General features: G+C 38.2%; 1 protein-coding gene and 2 pseudogenes across 3 annotated transcripts; 2 read left to right on the plus strand and 1 right to left on the minus strand.

The window, feature by feature from the left end:
• The first annotated feature begins 2,710 nt into the window (after nucleotides 1-2,710).
• Nucleotides 2,711-5,713, plus strand: AILP1 (aluminum induced protein with YGL and LRDR motifs). Its single transcript, XM_089045822.1, has 5 exons — nucleotides 2,711-3,052; nucleotides 4,443-4,683; nucleotides 4,802-4,922; nucleotides 5,078-5,187; nucleotides 5,397-5,713. Exons 1-5 carry the CDS (start codon nucleotides 2,850-2,852, stop codon nucleotides 5,430-5,432), a joined length of 711 nt encoding a protein of 236 aa, XP_088901948.1. The 5' UTR covers nucleotides 2,711-2,849; the 3' UTR covers nucleotides 5,433-5,713.
• A 4,211-nt stretch (nucleotides 5,714-9,924) lies between these two features.
• On the plus strand, nucleotides 9,925-12,579 carry LOC103322822 (nuclear transcription factor Y subunit C-3 pseudogene; annotated as a pseudogene). 2 transcript variants are annotated; one of them, XR_016123902.1, is made up of 4 exons: nucleotides 9,925-10,076; nucleotides 10,216-10,268; nucleotides 10,728-10,832; nucleotides 11,492-12,579. The product of XR_016123902.1 is annotated as a nuclear transcription factor Y subunit C-3 pseudogene, transcript variant X2 (transcript). The 2 variants fall into 2 exon arrangements; XR_016123901.1 differs by lacking the exon at nucleotides 10,728-10,832.
• Nucleotides 12,580-13,614: 1,035 nt separating this feature from the next.
• Nucleotides 13,615-16,971, minus strand: LOC103322831 (uncharacterized; annotated as a pseudogene).
• Nucleotides 16,972-18,099: the final 1,128 nt, after the last annotated feature.

The raw sequence follows: 18,099 nt of genomic DNA on the forward strand, positions 1-18,099 counted from the left end.
GGAAAGGGTTCCTGGTGTGAGGAAGAAGAAGCTGCTTAGCGTGGTTCTTTATTTTTTAAAAACATGCTAGCCAAAACGGCGTCGTTTTGGTCCACCATTTTTTTTTTAATAGAAACACACGGCCAAAGCGTCATTTTGGCCCAACGGTTATTTTTTATAAAATGAACTTGCCACAACGACGTCGTTTTGGTCCAGATCTTTAAAGAAAAAAAATTTAAACAGTTTCAACACCCCTCCACCCAACCCCAGCATCTCCAAAACCCCCATTCTTTTCTCCTCAATTCTAAATCCCCAATCTCCACCCCCCCAAAACCTTTGAAAAAAATTTAAACTTTTACACTATGACCCTATGAGATAAGATTCCTGGATTCATCACTGCTCTAATTCACTAAAAATAATTAGATAAATAAGATTTCAGTATTATTTTTAGAAAATTTAGCATATTTAGTGAAAATTAACCCATCCCATTAGAGCATCTCAGTGCAGACCCAAACTGGGAAAGGCCCTTGGCGAGCCCAAGCGTCCTCCAGCGAGAGAAGAAGCTGGGCAAGAGTGGTCCCACCAGCCGGCGGCCCAAGGGCAAGTTCGCTGGCTTGGTACGTCGGCCACGACACAAAGTAATTCAAATTTTTCTTGTTGGCGCGTGAATTTCACGCACCAACGAAACAAAATTTGATTTTCTCTCACCGACGTCAACATGATGTCACTGCGTGAGCCCCAATGGGAATATGCCACGTGGTGCTTCTGGACGCTCCGATGCCATTTTTCTAGAATTTTGTGGCCTTGATTTTTGGCTTAAAAATTGCAAAAAATCGAAAAAATCAATTTAAAAAAAAAAACCAAAAAATTCTGGATTTTTTCCCTATAAATACCTAACAATTTTATTCACTTTTCACACCAAATCTTCATACAAACTCATTTCCTTCCAATATTTTTCACTTTCCACACCAAATTTTCTACTACAAAATTTCATTTGTGCAAAAATACAAATGTCATCCTCCATCGAAGCTGAAGGGTCGTGGACAAATGTTTGAAGAGATCAAAATCTTGGAAACGAGGTAAAAAAAAATTAATTTCAGTTTTATTCAATTTAATGTCTTTATATATATATATATATATATATATATTTCTTGCATTTCCAATTTCTTTTTTGTAATAGATTAGTCAAGGCAAAACAAAAAAGAGGAAAACCATTACACATGGCTCCTCAAGTGAACAATGCCCGCATGATCGTTCCAGTGGTGCGTTAGTGTCGAAATATTGGCACTATTATTTCCTCCGAAGGAAAATACTCCCCAACGTTATGATCTAGTGGAACCGCCTCCTCCAATGATGGAGTTGTCCTTGTATTCCATTGTGTCGGATTATGAGGACCAAGAATATTTCAATTGTATGATGAGTGAGACGTGAATTTTATAATAAATATGGACACATGGTAACCGAAAATTTTATCCGAAAACTGTTATCTTAAATTTTATAATAAATAGTGACACGTGACAATCGAAAATATAATCTAAAAAGCTTATCAAAATTAATGGTTTAAAGTATAAAAAAATAGGAAACAAAGTACAATAAATAGTATTTGCCTTAGACTTAGCCTCATGGGTGGAACCATTAAATGGCAAGACCGACACTATTCACGTAAATAGTGACAGCCCTGCTTACCCTAGACTTAGCCCTTGTGGGTGGAGATACTCTTACACACAAAATTAGTCTACTCTACTCTAGCAGCTCCTTAAATGTAAAAAAAAAAGAAAAGAATAATTTATAACCTGCCCATATGACAGTTCTTGGTTTGGCCCTTAGCCATTTTAAAAGATTCTATAAATAAGGGTCAAGGTTGAAGGTTCATACCCTATTCTGTTTTAACAATTCAATAAACTACCCCTAAATTTATCCTTCGAGGTTTCTCCAAAAAAAAAAAAAAAACAAACAAACAAACAAATGCCACACAAACGAAAATATCGTTAAATGGATTTTCTATCCAATATTTCTAAGTTCTAACAATTATTACCCAAAAATTAAAAAATTAAAAAATATTTGAAATTGTTTTCACTTTATTTCAAATTTTTATTTTCACTTTTGTTACTCTTCTCTCTCATCCTTCCTAACTTAATCTCATCATCACTTCTATTCTCATTCTCATATTTATTCTCTCATATTTATCTCTATATTTTAATATAAAAAATTAAAAATTAAAAATAAAATAAAAATAGTTATCAAATGGACCTTAAATGTACGAAGAGATTTAAAAAAAAAACCGAAAACAAATCATCCCCTATTTATTTCCAAAGCGTACAATTCCAGTAATTTCGCCACAAATCATGAAAACTGAAACAGGAAAATTCAGCGACCAGCAATCCGACATATCACCGACGCGGAATCTAATCACTTGCCGACGTGCCACGGTAACATTAGCAATCCAAACTAAGGAACATCTAGACACTTCCGTGCCTGATCAGATCCTTCCTCACTGATTCAATCAGCCTAGGAGCCCCACAGGCTCGGGAATCATCGCCACCAGCGGGTCCCACAGACCACATGTGATTGGATTATTCAGTTTTAAAAGAAGAAAAAAAAGACAACAGAAAATGAAAATTCCATAAAAAATACAACAGAAAAACTCGCAAGTCACAAGCTTCCGTCGGAAAATGACGATAATACCCACGCTCCCTCCCTATAAAAAAACCCCCACTCTCCGTTGCAAACGATCCCATGTCCGAGTTCTCAACTCCATAGCAGAAAATTCAAAGAGAGAGAGTGAGTAGACTTTCGTCAGATTTCCTTTTTCGGTGATATTTTCGTCAGATTTTGTTTTTTCTTCTTCATTTTCGAGCTAGCGATCAATCATGTTGGGAGTTTTCAGCAGCGCGATCGTATCGCCGCCGGACGAGCTGGTGGCCGCAGGCAGCCGCACTCCGTCGCCGAAGATAACGGCGGCGGCGCTGGTCAACCGCTTCGTCCAGAACAATGGGAGCGCCGTGTCCGTACAGGTCGGCGACCATGCTCAGCTGGCCTACAGCCACAGCAACGAGTCACCGTTACAGCCGAGGTAAGACAAAACGCGCTGCGATGTCGTTTTAACTGTTGTGATGACTCATCATACACCACCACTCGATACCTTCCAATTCGTTATTAATCAAACCGAGCAACTAGCGCGTAAGGGTGAAAAATAAAGTGTTCATAAAAGGAAGTGCGTGATTGGCGTTGGAGATTAAAATTTATTTCTTCTTTACTTTTCGCGATATTTTTAAAATTTAAAATTTATTATTTTTTTGGTGCTTGATGAAAGTATGATCGATCATGATTAGATTTGATAATCATGATGATCGTCAAATCATGATCGATCCTGGATCTGATGATCATCTGAAATCGGACCATCGGGATTAGGAAGAAAACCAACGTTGGCGCCTTGGCGGTTACTGATAGGGGGAGGAGGTGGTCTCACATGACCGCCACGCGACGCTATCTAGAATCAAGATTCTCTTGACTATATTGTTTCGAATGGGCCGCCACGTGGCAGTATCTCGAATATTTGATCACACAAACTTTACCAAAATTATGGATTTGTGGCCTCTTTTTAAAAATGATTTCCTTTTTCTTAATTGTATTTTATATTTGGAATAGTGTTTCAAAATATTTACTTTATCCCCAATCAGTTTAAAAGTCTCCATCCAAGAATTGTAGTTGAAGGAGGTGGGGTCAGTTGACGATGGGCATGACGTAGGTGGGGTGTGGGTTGGGACCCCGATGGCTTCTTGGTTTAGGATTTGATACAATGAACAATGGAGAGATGCTTGCAGGGATGTGTCAACGAGGTGTCCAAGGGGCACGCTCTATTTTTTTAATTATAGATATTTTATATTAGTACAAACGATAGTCTAAATTACAGGATAAAGAGATTTTTCTCACACACATCACAACTATGATGTCATGAAGAAACACTTGTGTGCCGAGGGGATCAGAACCTAAGATCTTTGATTTACAAGTTAAGGTCATTTTTCACTTAACTAGACTTGTCGGTAGATATATATTAAATATTAAAACATGCATTAATTGAAAATTTTAATGTGTGGCATGCGTCATTGAAAGGAAACTTCCCATAGTAATATGTTTATGAAGTCTTCCATCACCAAAGTAATTGCACCATAGTAACAGTCCATATCCATAGGTGAGGAGAGTTGGGACCATAGCCTAGTTGTTTGATGATGTAGAATTGGAATAGAATAGTCTGTTTTTCAAGGGGCTTAACTGGTCAAGGGTAATTAGTCCTCATTCGATTTCATGTGTTGAAATCCCTCTCCTGATATTGATCATGTAAAAATTGGAATATTCTTTATGAACAATGCACCCATGTTAAGATTTTAGCTTCTAGTAGTAAATATCCAAGACCACTGTTCTGGTTCGCAATATCTGAGTGTTGAGAATGGGAAAAATTGCAGGTCATTTGCAGTGAAGGATGAGATATTCTGCTTGTTTGAGGGAGCCCTTGACAACTTGGGAAGCTTGAGGCAGCAATATGGACTAGCCAAGTCTGCAAATGAAGTGCTTTTGGTGATTGAGGCCTACAAGGCACTGCGAGACCGGGCCCCTTACCCACCTAACCATGTGGTTGGCCACCTCAGTGGAAATTTTGCCTTCATAGTATTTGACAAGTCCACCTCCACCTTGTTCGTCGCTTCTGTAAGTCCTTCCACCTCATCCAAGCAAAGAATCTTATTAATCTGATTTGGTAAAGCTAATTGCTGCTTTGATTGACCTCTTAACAACAATCAATTTGGATTTTGTGAAATTTTGACAGGACCAATACGGCAAGGTGCCTCTGTCTTGGGGAATCACTGCTGATGGCTATGTGGCCTTTGCTGATGATGCAGAGTTGCTTAAGGGTGCTTGTGGCAAGTCACTTGCCTCATTCCCTCAAGGTGAGAAATCACAGCCGATGGATTCATTGATAGAATTTTCAGGAACCCAATTGGCACACCTGAATTCTTTGACTTTTGGATCCACCAAATAATAAGAAAAAATTAAAATTAAAATCTCTGTTCTTTGTTAACAATGGTGCTATTGATTTGTGCAGGATGCTTCTACTCCACAGCGGTTGGAGGCCTGAGAAGCTATGAGAATCCTAAAAACAAGATCACTGCTATACCTGCTACTGAAGAAGAGTTCTGGGGTGCAACATTTAAGGTAATATGAAGTCACTATTTTTTTTGTGGGAATCATTTACAAGATCTCAAAGAACTAGAGGTGCTATATCCTATATGGCAACAAAAATAGTTGTCAAGGAACCAATAATAGCATATCATCAGATGGTGACAAATTACACCAACTTCTAGTGACGTTCATATCAACCACAAATTTGTTATTTTTGTCAACTTGATGGGTTGAAATTTCAGGTGGAAGGGCCAGCAGTATTTGCAGCCACAAAGTAGAGATTTTCCTGATAGAGTGCAGTCTTCAAAATCTATATCCATTTCAGGGAGGGCGGTTGGGGGAGAGGCTTTTATATGGTGTTGAATGTAAGGCATGCATCCGGGAGGGAGGGGCCATGTAAATACCTGGGAAATGTTGACTGTTGTTGATAAGTGTTTGATGTTTTGTATGAGGGCTTTGTTTTCTCTTCTTGTTGTAGTTGCTCGCTGTATTCTAGCTTCTACTGTTGTACAGCTATGCTTTTTATCTTTTAATGAAGTTGTATTAATTAAGGTTTCAATGCTTTTTCGTTGACTCATAATGCAATTACGTAACGTACGAGTTATTTTTCGGTGTGACACTCGAAAGGTTATGTGGTGCATTAATCCATTCAAGGTTTTATTTATCAATACTATACCTATATCTAGGTTCATAACATATTGCCATCTACTCATGTTTTAACATGTAGATTAGTTAACAGGATGATCGCAACACTAAAAAATTCCTCACAAATACCAGCTCCACATTTTCAGTACCCAATACTACTGGACCAATTGCTGACAATCAGTTACTAAATTTGCTATAAACTGAAATGGCATTAGGTTTAGGGTTTTTGGTAACTTCGTCTTGTAACTCACTCAAAGAAAATTCGCATTTTGTGGTACTGGCTTGGCTGGAAACACCTTTAAGTTTGAGTGAATTGGATAGTTACATTTGTAATGGTAGTTATGGAAATGACGGGGAAACCTTTAAGTTTGAGTGAATTGGATAGTTACATTTGTAATGGTAGTTATGGAAATGACGGGGAAAATAAAAAAGTGGTCAACAAAGACCATCAGAAAGCAACATAACATGTATTATTACCTAGGTTGGGACAGCCACAGTGGTCCATAATCTGATGCAGACCGGCTAGTAGGCTGGATCGGGCCAGATTTCCAAATGGAACTGGGCTCGGGCCTAGTTTTGGCCCGTCTCATAGGCTATGAAGGCTGGCCCCCATACCTATCTAACCCTTCTACTATTTATCATTCTATCTTCCTTTTGAGTAATATAGTTGACACCCACTATTGTCTCAGCTGTTTAATATCAATTGCAAGGTCTAGTCCAGTAAGAAATGATCTTGATTTGTAGATCAGTTGTCTCAAACTTGAACATCTGTGGCACCTTAGTGATGTGTGTATGTGTGAGAAATCTTCTCTATTTTATAGTTTAGACTATCACATATATATATATATATATATATAATATTTAACATAAACTAATGTGATGCATAACATTGCAATTGCATATTGGTTATAAATAAAATAAGTTCACACTTGACTCAAACATACATAAATATAATTCTACCACATCAACTGGGTTTTAAAAACTTGATATATGTGTTGGTGCATATGCTAAGGATGACAATTGGTCGAATCAGGGGTGTATATGTCATTCCCATATATATTAAGCATTTTTCCCCCACTCCTGCCTTCATACCCACAATATTCAATTTGGGGATTCTCCATCCTCACATTCGTTGGGAACGGATTCCCCGACCCGCACCCTTAAGAATAAAAAATTACTTTGTTGAACGAGGAAAAAGCACTATGAGCACAACATATGTACCAACTCAATTTTATTAACTAAAAATCCAGACTATTAAACAACATAACATGTCAAAGACATGATTATCATTATGGAGGAAGCAAGCATTATCATCACACATTTTAATAATATATTTATATGAAAAATAAATTATATATATTGTAAACGAGGAGAGTTCAGTCAAAGATTAGTGTTGGGGTCTTTTTCTGTTGGAAGGCTTGTCCGGGCTTGTTGATTCTTGGACTGCCATAGAGTAGTGAATCAAGCATTTGTTGCTCCTTTTTATGAGTTAGGGAGAACTATGCCCAAAGCATCCCGAGGGAGAAGCAAGTCCCAATGGAGTACTTTGTTCTTTTTCCAGGGGCTACGTGTTTTGTGCTAATGTTTCCGGTAGCTAGACGAAGAGTTGGAGATGGTGCATTGATGTTGCACATGCTTGGCATGAGAGTTTGCTTTGGTGAATCAAGATGCTATTAGGCTTGGTATGAGAGGCTTGTGGCGTGGGAGTTAAGAGAAAATGAGCATAAAGAAAGGATTAAGGATTGATATTTTGGGTGTTTTCGGCAGCTAGACGAAGAGCTTGCGATATCAACGTTTTCTTACTAAAAAGATAATGACTATGGTTTCAACTTAGCTTGAGAGGATGGGTGTTTCAGATTTTGGATGGAGCCTTTTGTGTGTGAGATATATATATATATATATATATATATATAAAAGGATGGGTAACTTGAGTAGATTTTCAACAGGTTGATGAATGTTTGGTCATGCTTTTGCACGGTTGAAGGTGACTTAATGATGTGGAATCGAGATTGCCCGAATTTGGCATAAGAGCTTGGAGTGTGGGAGCGAAAATGCATGTACTTGGCTTGGTATGGATAGGCTTGAGTTTAGGTGTTGAGAACTTGTTATTTCTGGCTATGGCTATGGTGATTTAAGAGTTTCAAGAGAAGGATGATGGGAGGAAAAGCTTGAGGCTTGAAAGATATGATGTTTATAGCTTGGAAGGGTATGAGGAGGAAAGAAAATCTTGGAGTTATGCTTGGTGAGGCTTTATTGGGAAGATGGAGGATTTCAAGGATGAGAAAGTAGAAGAAATAGTTGTGATTGCTTAGGAATGGCTGGGATGGCTGCTAAATGCTTGCAGCACAGAAGAGAGGAAAGAAGGTGGTTTGATGGTTGTTGGGGTGCTTGAGCAACCAAAAGATGGAGGTTGATGGCTCAAGAATTACTGTGATGGTTGCTGGAATGCTTGCAGTAGCTGAAGAAAATGTGAGTTCTCATGGTTGTTGAGAGGCTTGTAGCAACCAAGGGGGTTGGTTTTGCCTGGGCAATGCCTCCCAATTTATAGAAGGTGAAGGCTCTTTTTGGTTTCCAATAGGTAAAAGAAAGTGTTGAAGCTAGTTTATTTCCAACGGGTAAAAAGGAGCATTGAGACATTCTAATTTCCAACAGGTAAAGCTAGACATTGGAAAATGATTATTTCCTATAGGTAAAAGAAAGTGTCAGAATTGGCTTGTTTCCAGTGGATAATAGGGAGTGCTTGAAGAATATCTCATTTGCTCACTCACATTGGAGAACTCCAAGTAATGAGCTTGGACTTTGGTGCTCTCAAGTAGCTAGCCAAAAGTCTCTATTATCCAAGAGCTTCCGTGGGCCTTGTGGACCTCCATAACCTTCCACACCACAATCCCTTGTGCAAGTCCCCGTAAACCACATGACTTGAGTTCATGTGAGCTTGGTAGGTGATTAACATATGAAAAATGTTTTATTGGCTTGACATGCCATGTATACTATTTCTATATTTATTTAATGAATTTATTCCCAAAATACAACTTGGATTAACACATGACCAACATTATATGTTATATTAGGCTTTAAATGTTTTTGGGCTTCTTGTGACTTTTTGGGCCTCAACAATTAGAATATCATCTCTGTCCCTACCCGAACACCATACCCAAAAAATTCCCCAAACCCATTTCCATAGTCATTTTTTTATCATTCATACCCGACCCATTAATGTTGAAATCCCCAAAGAACCTTACTCCTGGGAAAAATTGCCATCCCTAGCATATGCCTCTAAAATTATTGTTGGACTGCCCCTAATATTCTTATTTAGACTAATCTTATCTTGATTTTCCATTAGATGTATTCATATTAACACTAAAAAACACTTCTCATTTTAATATTGTAATAGCATTTCCAAGGGAGATGTCAAATATCAAAAATTAAATTTGAATTTGATAACTTATATGACAATTTAACATCTCAGTTGGAGTTAATTTCAGCTATTTTTCTACATGCTAAAAATGTAACATTGGATTTAACATCTCCATTGAAGATGCTTTGAGTCGATAATGAAGTTTAATATTCAATTTGTATAGATGTTTTTCCTTTGTATTTAGCTTTGTCATGATGTTTCATTAGATATGTCATACTAACTTCAGGAATCTAAATCTCCTCAATCCCAACTATGAAAATAAAATAAACTTCATTATGATATACTTAACCTAAGTTTAATATTCACTTTGTATGGATGTCTTTGTATTTAGTTCAAGCATTTATGCACATCATTAGAAAATGATAGGTCAACCGATTGACCCCTGTCCATGGCCCACAGCCCATAGCCCATAATTTGTAAGTAGGTATAAAAAGCTAGATATTTCAATTGTATGGGTCAGGGCACTCCAGCCCACCCAAAGGACTGACTCAAGATTCACCCTTGGTACTTAAATGCCCTTTGTTTTTTTCATTATTTAAATTCTCTCTTGAACAAAAATATCTTGAATTTAAGACATTGGATTGGATAAATAAATTAGGCAGTTGAAGTTGATTGGTGGAAGAAGATATTTTATTTTTATTTTTATTTAAATAATGAATTAATTCGGAGGGTAAAATCGTCACAATGGAAAAAGTCAAACGGAAAGTTATAGTTGGGACGACGAACCAAAACTGGCGCTTTTTTATAGTGGAATGCACACATAAAATCTTCCCACTCTCTCCACTTCGATCCCCCACTTCAATCTCCTTTACTGTTATATTTGATTGATTTCCAGAAGAACCCTAAAAGCATTCTTAAGGTTCGGGTTCTTATATTCAATTTTCCAAATATTCTGTGAAATAATTCTTCTTCTAGTATGATTTTCTCTCTCTTTTTCCCCTTAAGCTTCAGTTTCAAATTGTATATGATTTTCATTAAACTATTTTGTTTTCTTTTAGGGTTTTGCTGGTTGGATAAAACCCAGAATTGGGAAGAAAGCACTGAGTCAAAGGTACCAGCTTTTTTGATGGGTTTTATATTTTCTTTAGGATTTTTATTTTTTATTTTTATGTGTACTGTGTTGTTGGGAATTTTCTTTGTAAGTAGTGAAAGTTAGCCTTAGAAAGCTGTTCTTGAATTCTTTTTTTAGGGTTTCAGGAACCCTAGGATTTGATTTTAAGTATAGATGGTGAATTAACTCTGTTTATACGTTGGTAGGTACGGTATATGTACGTATAGTACACAAGTCGTGTGTTTTTGTGTGAAGTAAATCGGAATGAATTGGTTTCTGGGGTTTGTGTTGCTATGCAATTTGACTCGGTGAGTTGATGAGCAGAGGTGTGACCATGTGAGACTTTTGAGTTGACTCTTGTCTTTTTACTGGAGGGAAATTATGCAAGGTTATCATAAAGGTCTAACCTTTGTTTGGTTTTGTTTGTTTTTTCTTTGGGGGTGTCGGTGTATTGCGTAGTCTTTTGGGTATGAACAGTAGCATGCGGTTTTCAGACTCTGGCCTTTTCAGTGAAAGGCTAATAGTCCATGCCAAGTGCAATTCATGCTTGTCCAATTTATAGAGGTAAGTTGTTGAGCAGTGCACTGGTCTAATTGGTGAGTTGTGTATGTATCTGTTTCCAAATAACAGTTTCTGCATTTTCTTTTCAAGATAGAATACTGAATTTGAAACACTCTGTCTTGGTTGTGCAATGTTTAGAATAATGGGATTTTCCTATGGAAATCGGTAATTACGATAAGATTGATTGCTAATTGTAACAAAATTGACTGGTATAAGATATAAGAGTACTGGAATATGATTATGCTAGACCTCCTTGTGGGGGAAATTTTGTTAAGGGTCTCTAATGTTTGATTTCAGGTGGAAGAGATTATATGTATTGATTGTTTTTGAAGCTTTAGTTTGACTGTATAGTATTAATTGATGGGGCTTAAGTTTTATGGGTTTTACGTATTAGATATTCAGCATTTCTAGTCTTATTTTTAGTGACACAGCTGGTCCTAAACCCTTTGAAAGGAGGAGGGTTGTATTAATAGTTTGACATCCAGCACTTCCATTTTGTCAGCTCACAAGCTTGAATCTGGAACCCCAAATCCTAGAGTCAATTCAGCAGAGCAGTCTACTTTTTATTGGGGTTTCAGAAATTTGTTGGAATTTTAAACTTTCTACAATTTCTTAGCAGTAGTGTTCATATTGATTGTTTATTTTGTCCTCTGCACCGAAAGGGCGTGTAGCTGCGTAGAGAACTTCTTACTTGTCAACCTACACCAGTATGGATCAGCAAGGGCATGGGCATCCCACAACAATAGGAGTGGCTGCTAGTGCGGCTCAAGCATCATATGGTGTGAACCCATATCAGTCTGGCCAAATGATGGGGCTCTCTCCCACTGGATCAGTTGGATTGATGCAATCTCCTACTCAGCCGGCAGGTCCTCCAGCCTCTTCTCAGCTTGCACAACACCAACTAGCTTATCAGCACATCCACCAGCAACAACAGCAGCAACTACAGCAACAACTCCAAAGTTTTTGGGCAGAACAGTATCAAGAAATTGAGGCGGTTATGGATTTCAAGAACCATAGTTTGCCATTGGCCAGGATTAAAAAGATTATGAAGGCTGATGAGGATGTGAGGATGATCTCAGCTGAAGCTCCAGTCATATTTGCCAGGGCCTGTGAGATGTTCATTCTAGAGTTGACACTGCGGTCATGGAATCACACAGAGGAGAACAAAAGAAGAACACTGCAAAAGAATGACATTGCTGCAGCAATTACGCGGACTGATATATTTGATTTTCTGGTTGATATCGTCCCAAGAGAGGATTTGAAAGATGAGGTACTTGCGTCAATCCCAAGAGGTGGGAATCTTCCAGTTGGAAGTTCAACTGATGGTGTGCCTTACTATTACATGCCTGCTCAGCATGCTCCACAGGTTGGTGCTCCGGGGATGATAGTGGGAAAGCCTGTTATGGATCAAACTCTTTATGGCCAACAGACACATCCCTACATTGCTCAGCCAACATGGCCACAGCAACAGCAGCCGCACAAAGATTCTTGAGTGAAAGTGTTGATGGAGTAAAAAATCATTGTTTGTAATTGAAGGCTTACAATTTGAAGTGTTTATCTTGGATACAGTTGTTATTACACTTTGCTTGTCATTACAGTTACAAAGTACTTGTTATTACTACATGAAAAGATTCTGTGAAACGTATGGCTTATTGTACTGTAGAAAATTTAAATTTGTGATTGTAATTGAAGGCTTGCAATTAGAAGTGCTTGTCTTGGATACAATACAAGTTAAACACTCTGCTTTATATCCATTTGTTACAATTACCAAGTGCTTGTTCTTGGGAGCTTCTACAATGAGGAGTTAAAGTGAGGAGACCGATCCGATCAAAACATTTAAAATATTTAAGTCCCATGATTTCTTTGCATTTGTTGATGGTGAGATTTGACCTCCTCAAATAACCTCCTCACTTTAAGTCATTATAGTCTTTCCGCTTGTTCTTGCTATTTGAAAGGATTCTGAAAACTTGTGGGCTTCTGCTACTGTAGAAATTTGTTTTGTAACATCACTGCTTTTGCAGCATATGGATTCACCCTCCTTTTTGTATAAAATTTTCATCCCGATCTCCAAAATAAACAGAACGATCGAACATGAGTGGAACTAACGTCTCTCTGGATGTAAGTAGATCCAAGTCTATCATCTGAAATTCAACGGCATCAACGAACCGGACAAAAATCCTCTAGACTGTAATAGAGAAAGTAAAATATTATACTCAACTCTAAATTCACACGAGAGATTGTTCTATTTTAGGGGTAACTACCTTCTTCCCATGCGCTCAATGATATCAGTAGTGAGGGTTGACCTTTTCTTATCCTCAAAAGCAAGCTATGCACCCCAACGTTGTGGGGTTTTGGGAACTGTAACAATACAAATTGGGTAAAATCAATTGTCAAACATGGGGCTGTAAGGATTCAAAGATATGAACAGATACTAAGACTGTAAAACCAGATACTCTCGAGTCGGCATTTCTGATAGCTTGACGGGCCCACGATAGAAATACAGCAACGCTGGAGTAACCAAAGACATGAGATTTTTATTTTAAAGTCATCAGTACAAGAGAACATAACATCAGGTAAGCTCTCAAAATCTGAGTTTTGGAGGTAGAAGCATCACCTCATGACTATGGCATTCACAACAAGGTCACCAGGAGTAGTAGTGAAATTTGTAATACTTTAATGGATCTCTCTCTCTCTCTCTCTCATTCTTATTATATGCATATTATGGTCTTGGGGTTATGCATTCTTCGAGAAAAATAAACTGGAAAAGTAAGGAGAAGATAGCAAATTCAGCACAACGTTTGCCATAATGTAAAAACAAAAACTCGAAAGAGAATAAAATACTTGCCTTCCAGAAAGTATATCACCCTGCCCATCACATCTTCGAGAACTATAGATACTCACTATTTTTACTGCAAGAAAAATCTAATGTGGTTGGCAATATTTCAAACACAGCAAATCAATCATGTTTTGCATACTTCTGAGCAGCCCAACATGATTTTGATATTTACTTCACAACTCGAAACTTTCTGTACAAGGCGCTTGTCTTCATTTACATTTGGGGTGTCCATCCTCGAAATGATTATGCCATCAGCTGACAAATTTATATCTACAATTTGTACTGAAAACTACACATAAGAGAAAAAAGAACGATTAAATACACTCATAAGGATGATGGAGACCGTTGTGATTGCATACCCCATCTATGGAGCATCAGTGTACTCACGACACCTGCCGATAACAGCTATCTTTCCTGAGAAGCATGGAGAGGTAAATATAAGCTCTAGATTTTTCTACAAGATTGGTAAAACAAGACAACAAATTCAAGTTGAAACCAGAAAGCAAGCAAGTCAGTTCCCTAGAATCAACATCAAAATGCTGTAGTATTCCTTAGTTTTCGGTCATTGTCTATATTACACAGTATGAAGCACAACAATCATCATTGACAAATAAGTGCACGACGTTAAAGAAATGACATTGGTAGCATATAGTGTGCGCTTTCCAGCCTGAACCTTGCGTCGATTGGGATCAAATCAAGGGTTGGAGTGATTGCTCTCAGATCGTTCACAGCATCAGCCTCCAAAGAGTGAAAATATGAGCCGACACAAAACGGGTACAAATTACAGTTGGTCTAATTTTATTTTTTATTGAAAAAAACAGTGCCTCTCTTGCCAGATAACCATTTTGTTGAACAGAATCCAAATTCTAGTAGCTAAGCATAGGCTAGGCTAAGACAGGCAGACAAAAATATAAAGCAAATAACATCGAAGGATTACTAAAACTAACTATCACATCATCAAGCCCTATTCCTCCAAAATGGATGATCTTGATCTTGATCTCAATCAATCTCAGTTTACGTTCAGTCGACCACAGAGAGAGTTTGATACTCTTTGTTGGCAATGACTGCTTCCATGATCTGATGCCGGCTAATTTCCCCACCATTATCCAAGAACGACTTGATCAATGTGTTCGAGTTTCCCCTCAAGAGGGTCACTCCTGGATGAGGTTCTTCTACACGATGCATAAACCCCGCTATGTCCCAAATATTCCAAAAAAAAAAAATGTGTGGCATCGTATCATCCCCGTAACCTTGCTCCTTAAACTTGCTGCGTTTTGCCTCATACAGAGTCTTCCAGGATGTGCTGCAGCCACCAAATCTTACGGAGTTGGTGAACACAAACACCTTCTTGATCATCTGCTCCGCCTTAAGTTATTATTCACAGCCACTTCCAGAATCAAATCACACAACTGATCAAAATCAACACCCTGGCTGTAGCTGTTGCTGCATGTCCTAATCACAAAGTCGTACCTGGACATGAGATCACTGCCTTGTATCGAATGCAGCAGCGGCAGCTTATCAGGCAATGGACCCAGAGTGATCACCTTTCCTTTCCATGCCGGCTCTTCACTCAATTCAGACACCAAAATTCCCAAACTTGCGGCCAATTCCGTGATTGATGTTGCGCTCATGGTGTAGGTGATGTTACACACTGCCCAAGCAGTTCTTAAATTTGTTCTCCTCCCCCTGGTATATGTTCTCCATCATTGCCTTCCACTGAATCTCAGCTGCTTCCCCAACATCCTTATCTTTTACATATCTTATGATATAATTTGGAAGCAATGCATCCGACTTTATGATGCTGCCGCCTGCTTTCACCTCCTCCAACTACTTCGTGATCACACAGGGCATTTGATTGAGATAAAGACGCATGCGTTGACGACTATACTCCGTCAAGGGCTCCAAAAACTCCTTCCTAAGCCGTTCCCATTCTTCTGATTGATCTGATTCTGGCGGGAAAAGCCTTCTCTCAAGGCTTTCAAACAACAAAACGGCGCGGGTAGCCTGGACTTGTTCAGGGCTGCTGGGAGTACAACATTCAGCAGCCTGGCTAACGAGAAGCAGAGTAGTACCATCTTCTTTATCATTATCTTCATATTCCATTTTCCATCCCCAGCCTGTGCTGCTTCAATTTTTCAATATCAGACTTCAACTGCTCCGCCAAGACCTCCATAACCCGGTCATGCAACAACTTGTAGTGCGCGTCACGGTGGAGCCTCTGCGCCGCAGAGTCTTGGCCTTGTTCTAGAAGAAGGCCGTAGAGAATCTCGACAAGGTCCCACAAACGAGCTATCAAGAGGTAGAAGGAGCCGGAGCCGGCAAAAGAGGGGATGTTGCATAATAGCGTCTTGGGGTGGTTGTGGTGGAGCCAGATTGCGGCCGCGTAGAAGGCTGCCGGAAAATATTTTTCGCCAGGACTATCGAGAGAGTTGAGATTGAAGATGAGCTTGAGGGTGGTTAGGGAATTGTGGGAACAGGCCACCGGCAGCAGTTGCTTCAGATAGTGTTAGGGTGGCCTTGTTCTGCTGCTCCCGCTCTTCATCACTGGGCTCTGGTGGTGGGAGACACAGTCCTACGACGTTGTCTGGTGATTTCACGTGGAAACACAGATCATGGCAGGGATCACCGTAGGAAATAGGGGAGATGGAAGAGATGTTCTTGGCCATGTCACTGTCACCCTTGGAGTTGGAAGCCATGAATCTTCTTGCGAGCAGTGGAAGCGGAGGAGGAGTAAGAGGAGAAAAGACTTTCAGAACCCTGATGAAAGTGAGACATACTTGCACATCTGAATTTCTCCTGCCATGCAGTCGGAGTGACATGTACGAAAGAAAATCCTCAATATTTTTCTGATTTTTGTAAATTTTGTAAGATAAAAAAACAATTAAAAAACATAAATAACACATGTCCGTATCTTATAAGACCACACGTCATAAACCCTGACGGCATGCCTTTCATCTGCTGTCACATTTCATTTTCTTCAATTTATTATTATTTTTCTACAATTTAACTTCTAAAATTCAGAATAATAACGGTGGTCTGGACTGAAATCTCTTTCTTCTATACGCATTTAAATACAGTTTCATTTAGAATTCAGACAAATCCAAAACACTCAGAGCATCTCTCTTGTCACTTTAAGGCCCCATTTGGTTTACGGAATGGATTTGAGGGGAAATTAATTTCCATGTCATTTCCTAAGGAATGAGGAATGAAAGATTCCTTTCCTACGTTTGGTAATGTCGAGAAAGTAATTGGGAAGATTTCACTTTGTTTCCTTTCCCATGTTTGTTTTGAGTAGGAATAGAAAACAAATTTAAACAAATTTTGTATTATTTTTCAATTATACCCATATTAAATCAAATAAAAAAAGAATGCATTTAATGATACATTGTAATTCTAAATTGTTTATGGGGACAAAATAGTCATGAAAATTGTGCATTAAATGTTGGCTCATTTTCCCAAACTTTCTCATGAGGAGGGAAAACAAAACCAAAGTTGAGAGGAGGGTTTCACTTTCCCCCCTACTTTCCCATATGTCAAGCAACCATTTTCCATGCCTGGAACTTTCCAAACATGGGAAAACAATTGAATTCCCATTACAACCCTCCTTTCCCATTAACCAAATGGGGCATTATTATTTTCTGCAACTAATAATTGCCACTTGAAGCTTAATATCCAGAGGCACTAATGGTGATTAGTGATGGGATCAACTAAAAAAAAAAATTTTATGATCACATCAGGTGCTCTGTTTTTAATTTGAATTTGGACTAATGTGTTGGCTACTTGACTTATTAAATTAGACAAGAGTCCAACATATTGCGTCTTATGCTGACTCATAATAACTAATTATTAATACCAATCCAATTCAATCCAAAATGTGTGAGACATGATAGTTTGAGGCTTTTTGCGTTCTTTAATTTTGTTGGAGGTAAAATGTTATGTAATCCTCTACAACAATAGCTTCCATCGAGAGAGATGCGTGTATTTATCTCATATTCATATAGGGTGCATGTTTTTTTTCTTTCTTTTTGATTTTTTGGGTCAAACATAAGTTGTGCATGTTAAGTAACTTTGAAAGGGTAAAACTCAATGATACACCTTCATCATTGCATTTAAATGATCTACATCTATAAAAATCAATTTATGCTATGATTAAGAAACAACAAAAATCTTCTTATTTGATTTGTATTGGGTAGTTTCTTCTGTCTTCAAACATGTCTTTTATCACCAATATGCCATGTATAAGATTGTAATCTCTGCAACACAAAATGCCACTACCCATGTACTCACCCAAAAAATCAGGGTCATTGAAAGCTTGAACAAGCTACCACATTTGTCAGTAACAATTTATTCTCATTGGAGGAAGAAATCAAGTTAAAAGAGTGAGTGATTTATATATATATATATATATATATGTATTTTAATTGTGTTAATAGA

This window comes from Prunus mume, linkage group LG2, assembly GCF_029339155.1.
Source record: "Prunus mume cultivar Tortuosa linkage group LG2, ASM2933915v1, whole genome shotgun sequence".
Lineage (NCBI taxonomy): Eukaryota > Viridiplantae > Streptophyta > Magnoliopsida > Rosales > Rosaceae > Prunus > Prunus mume.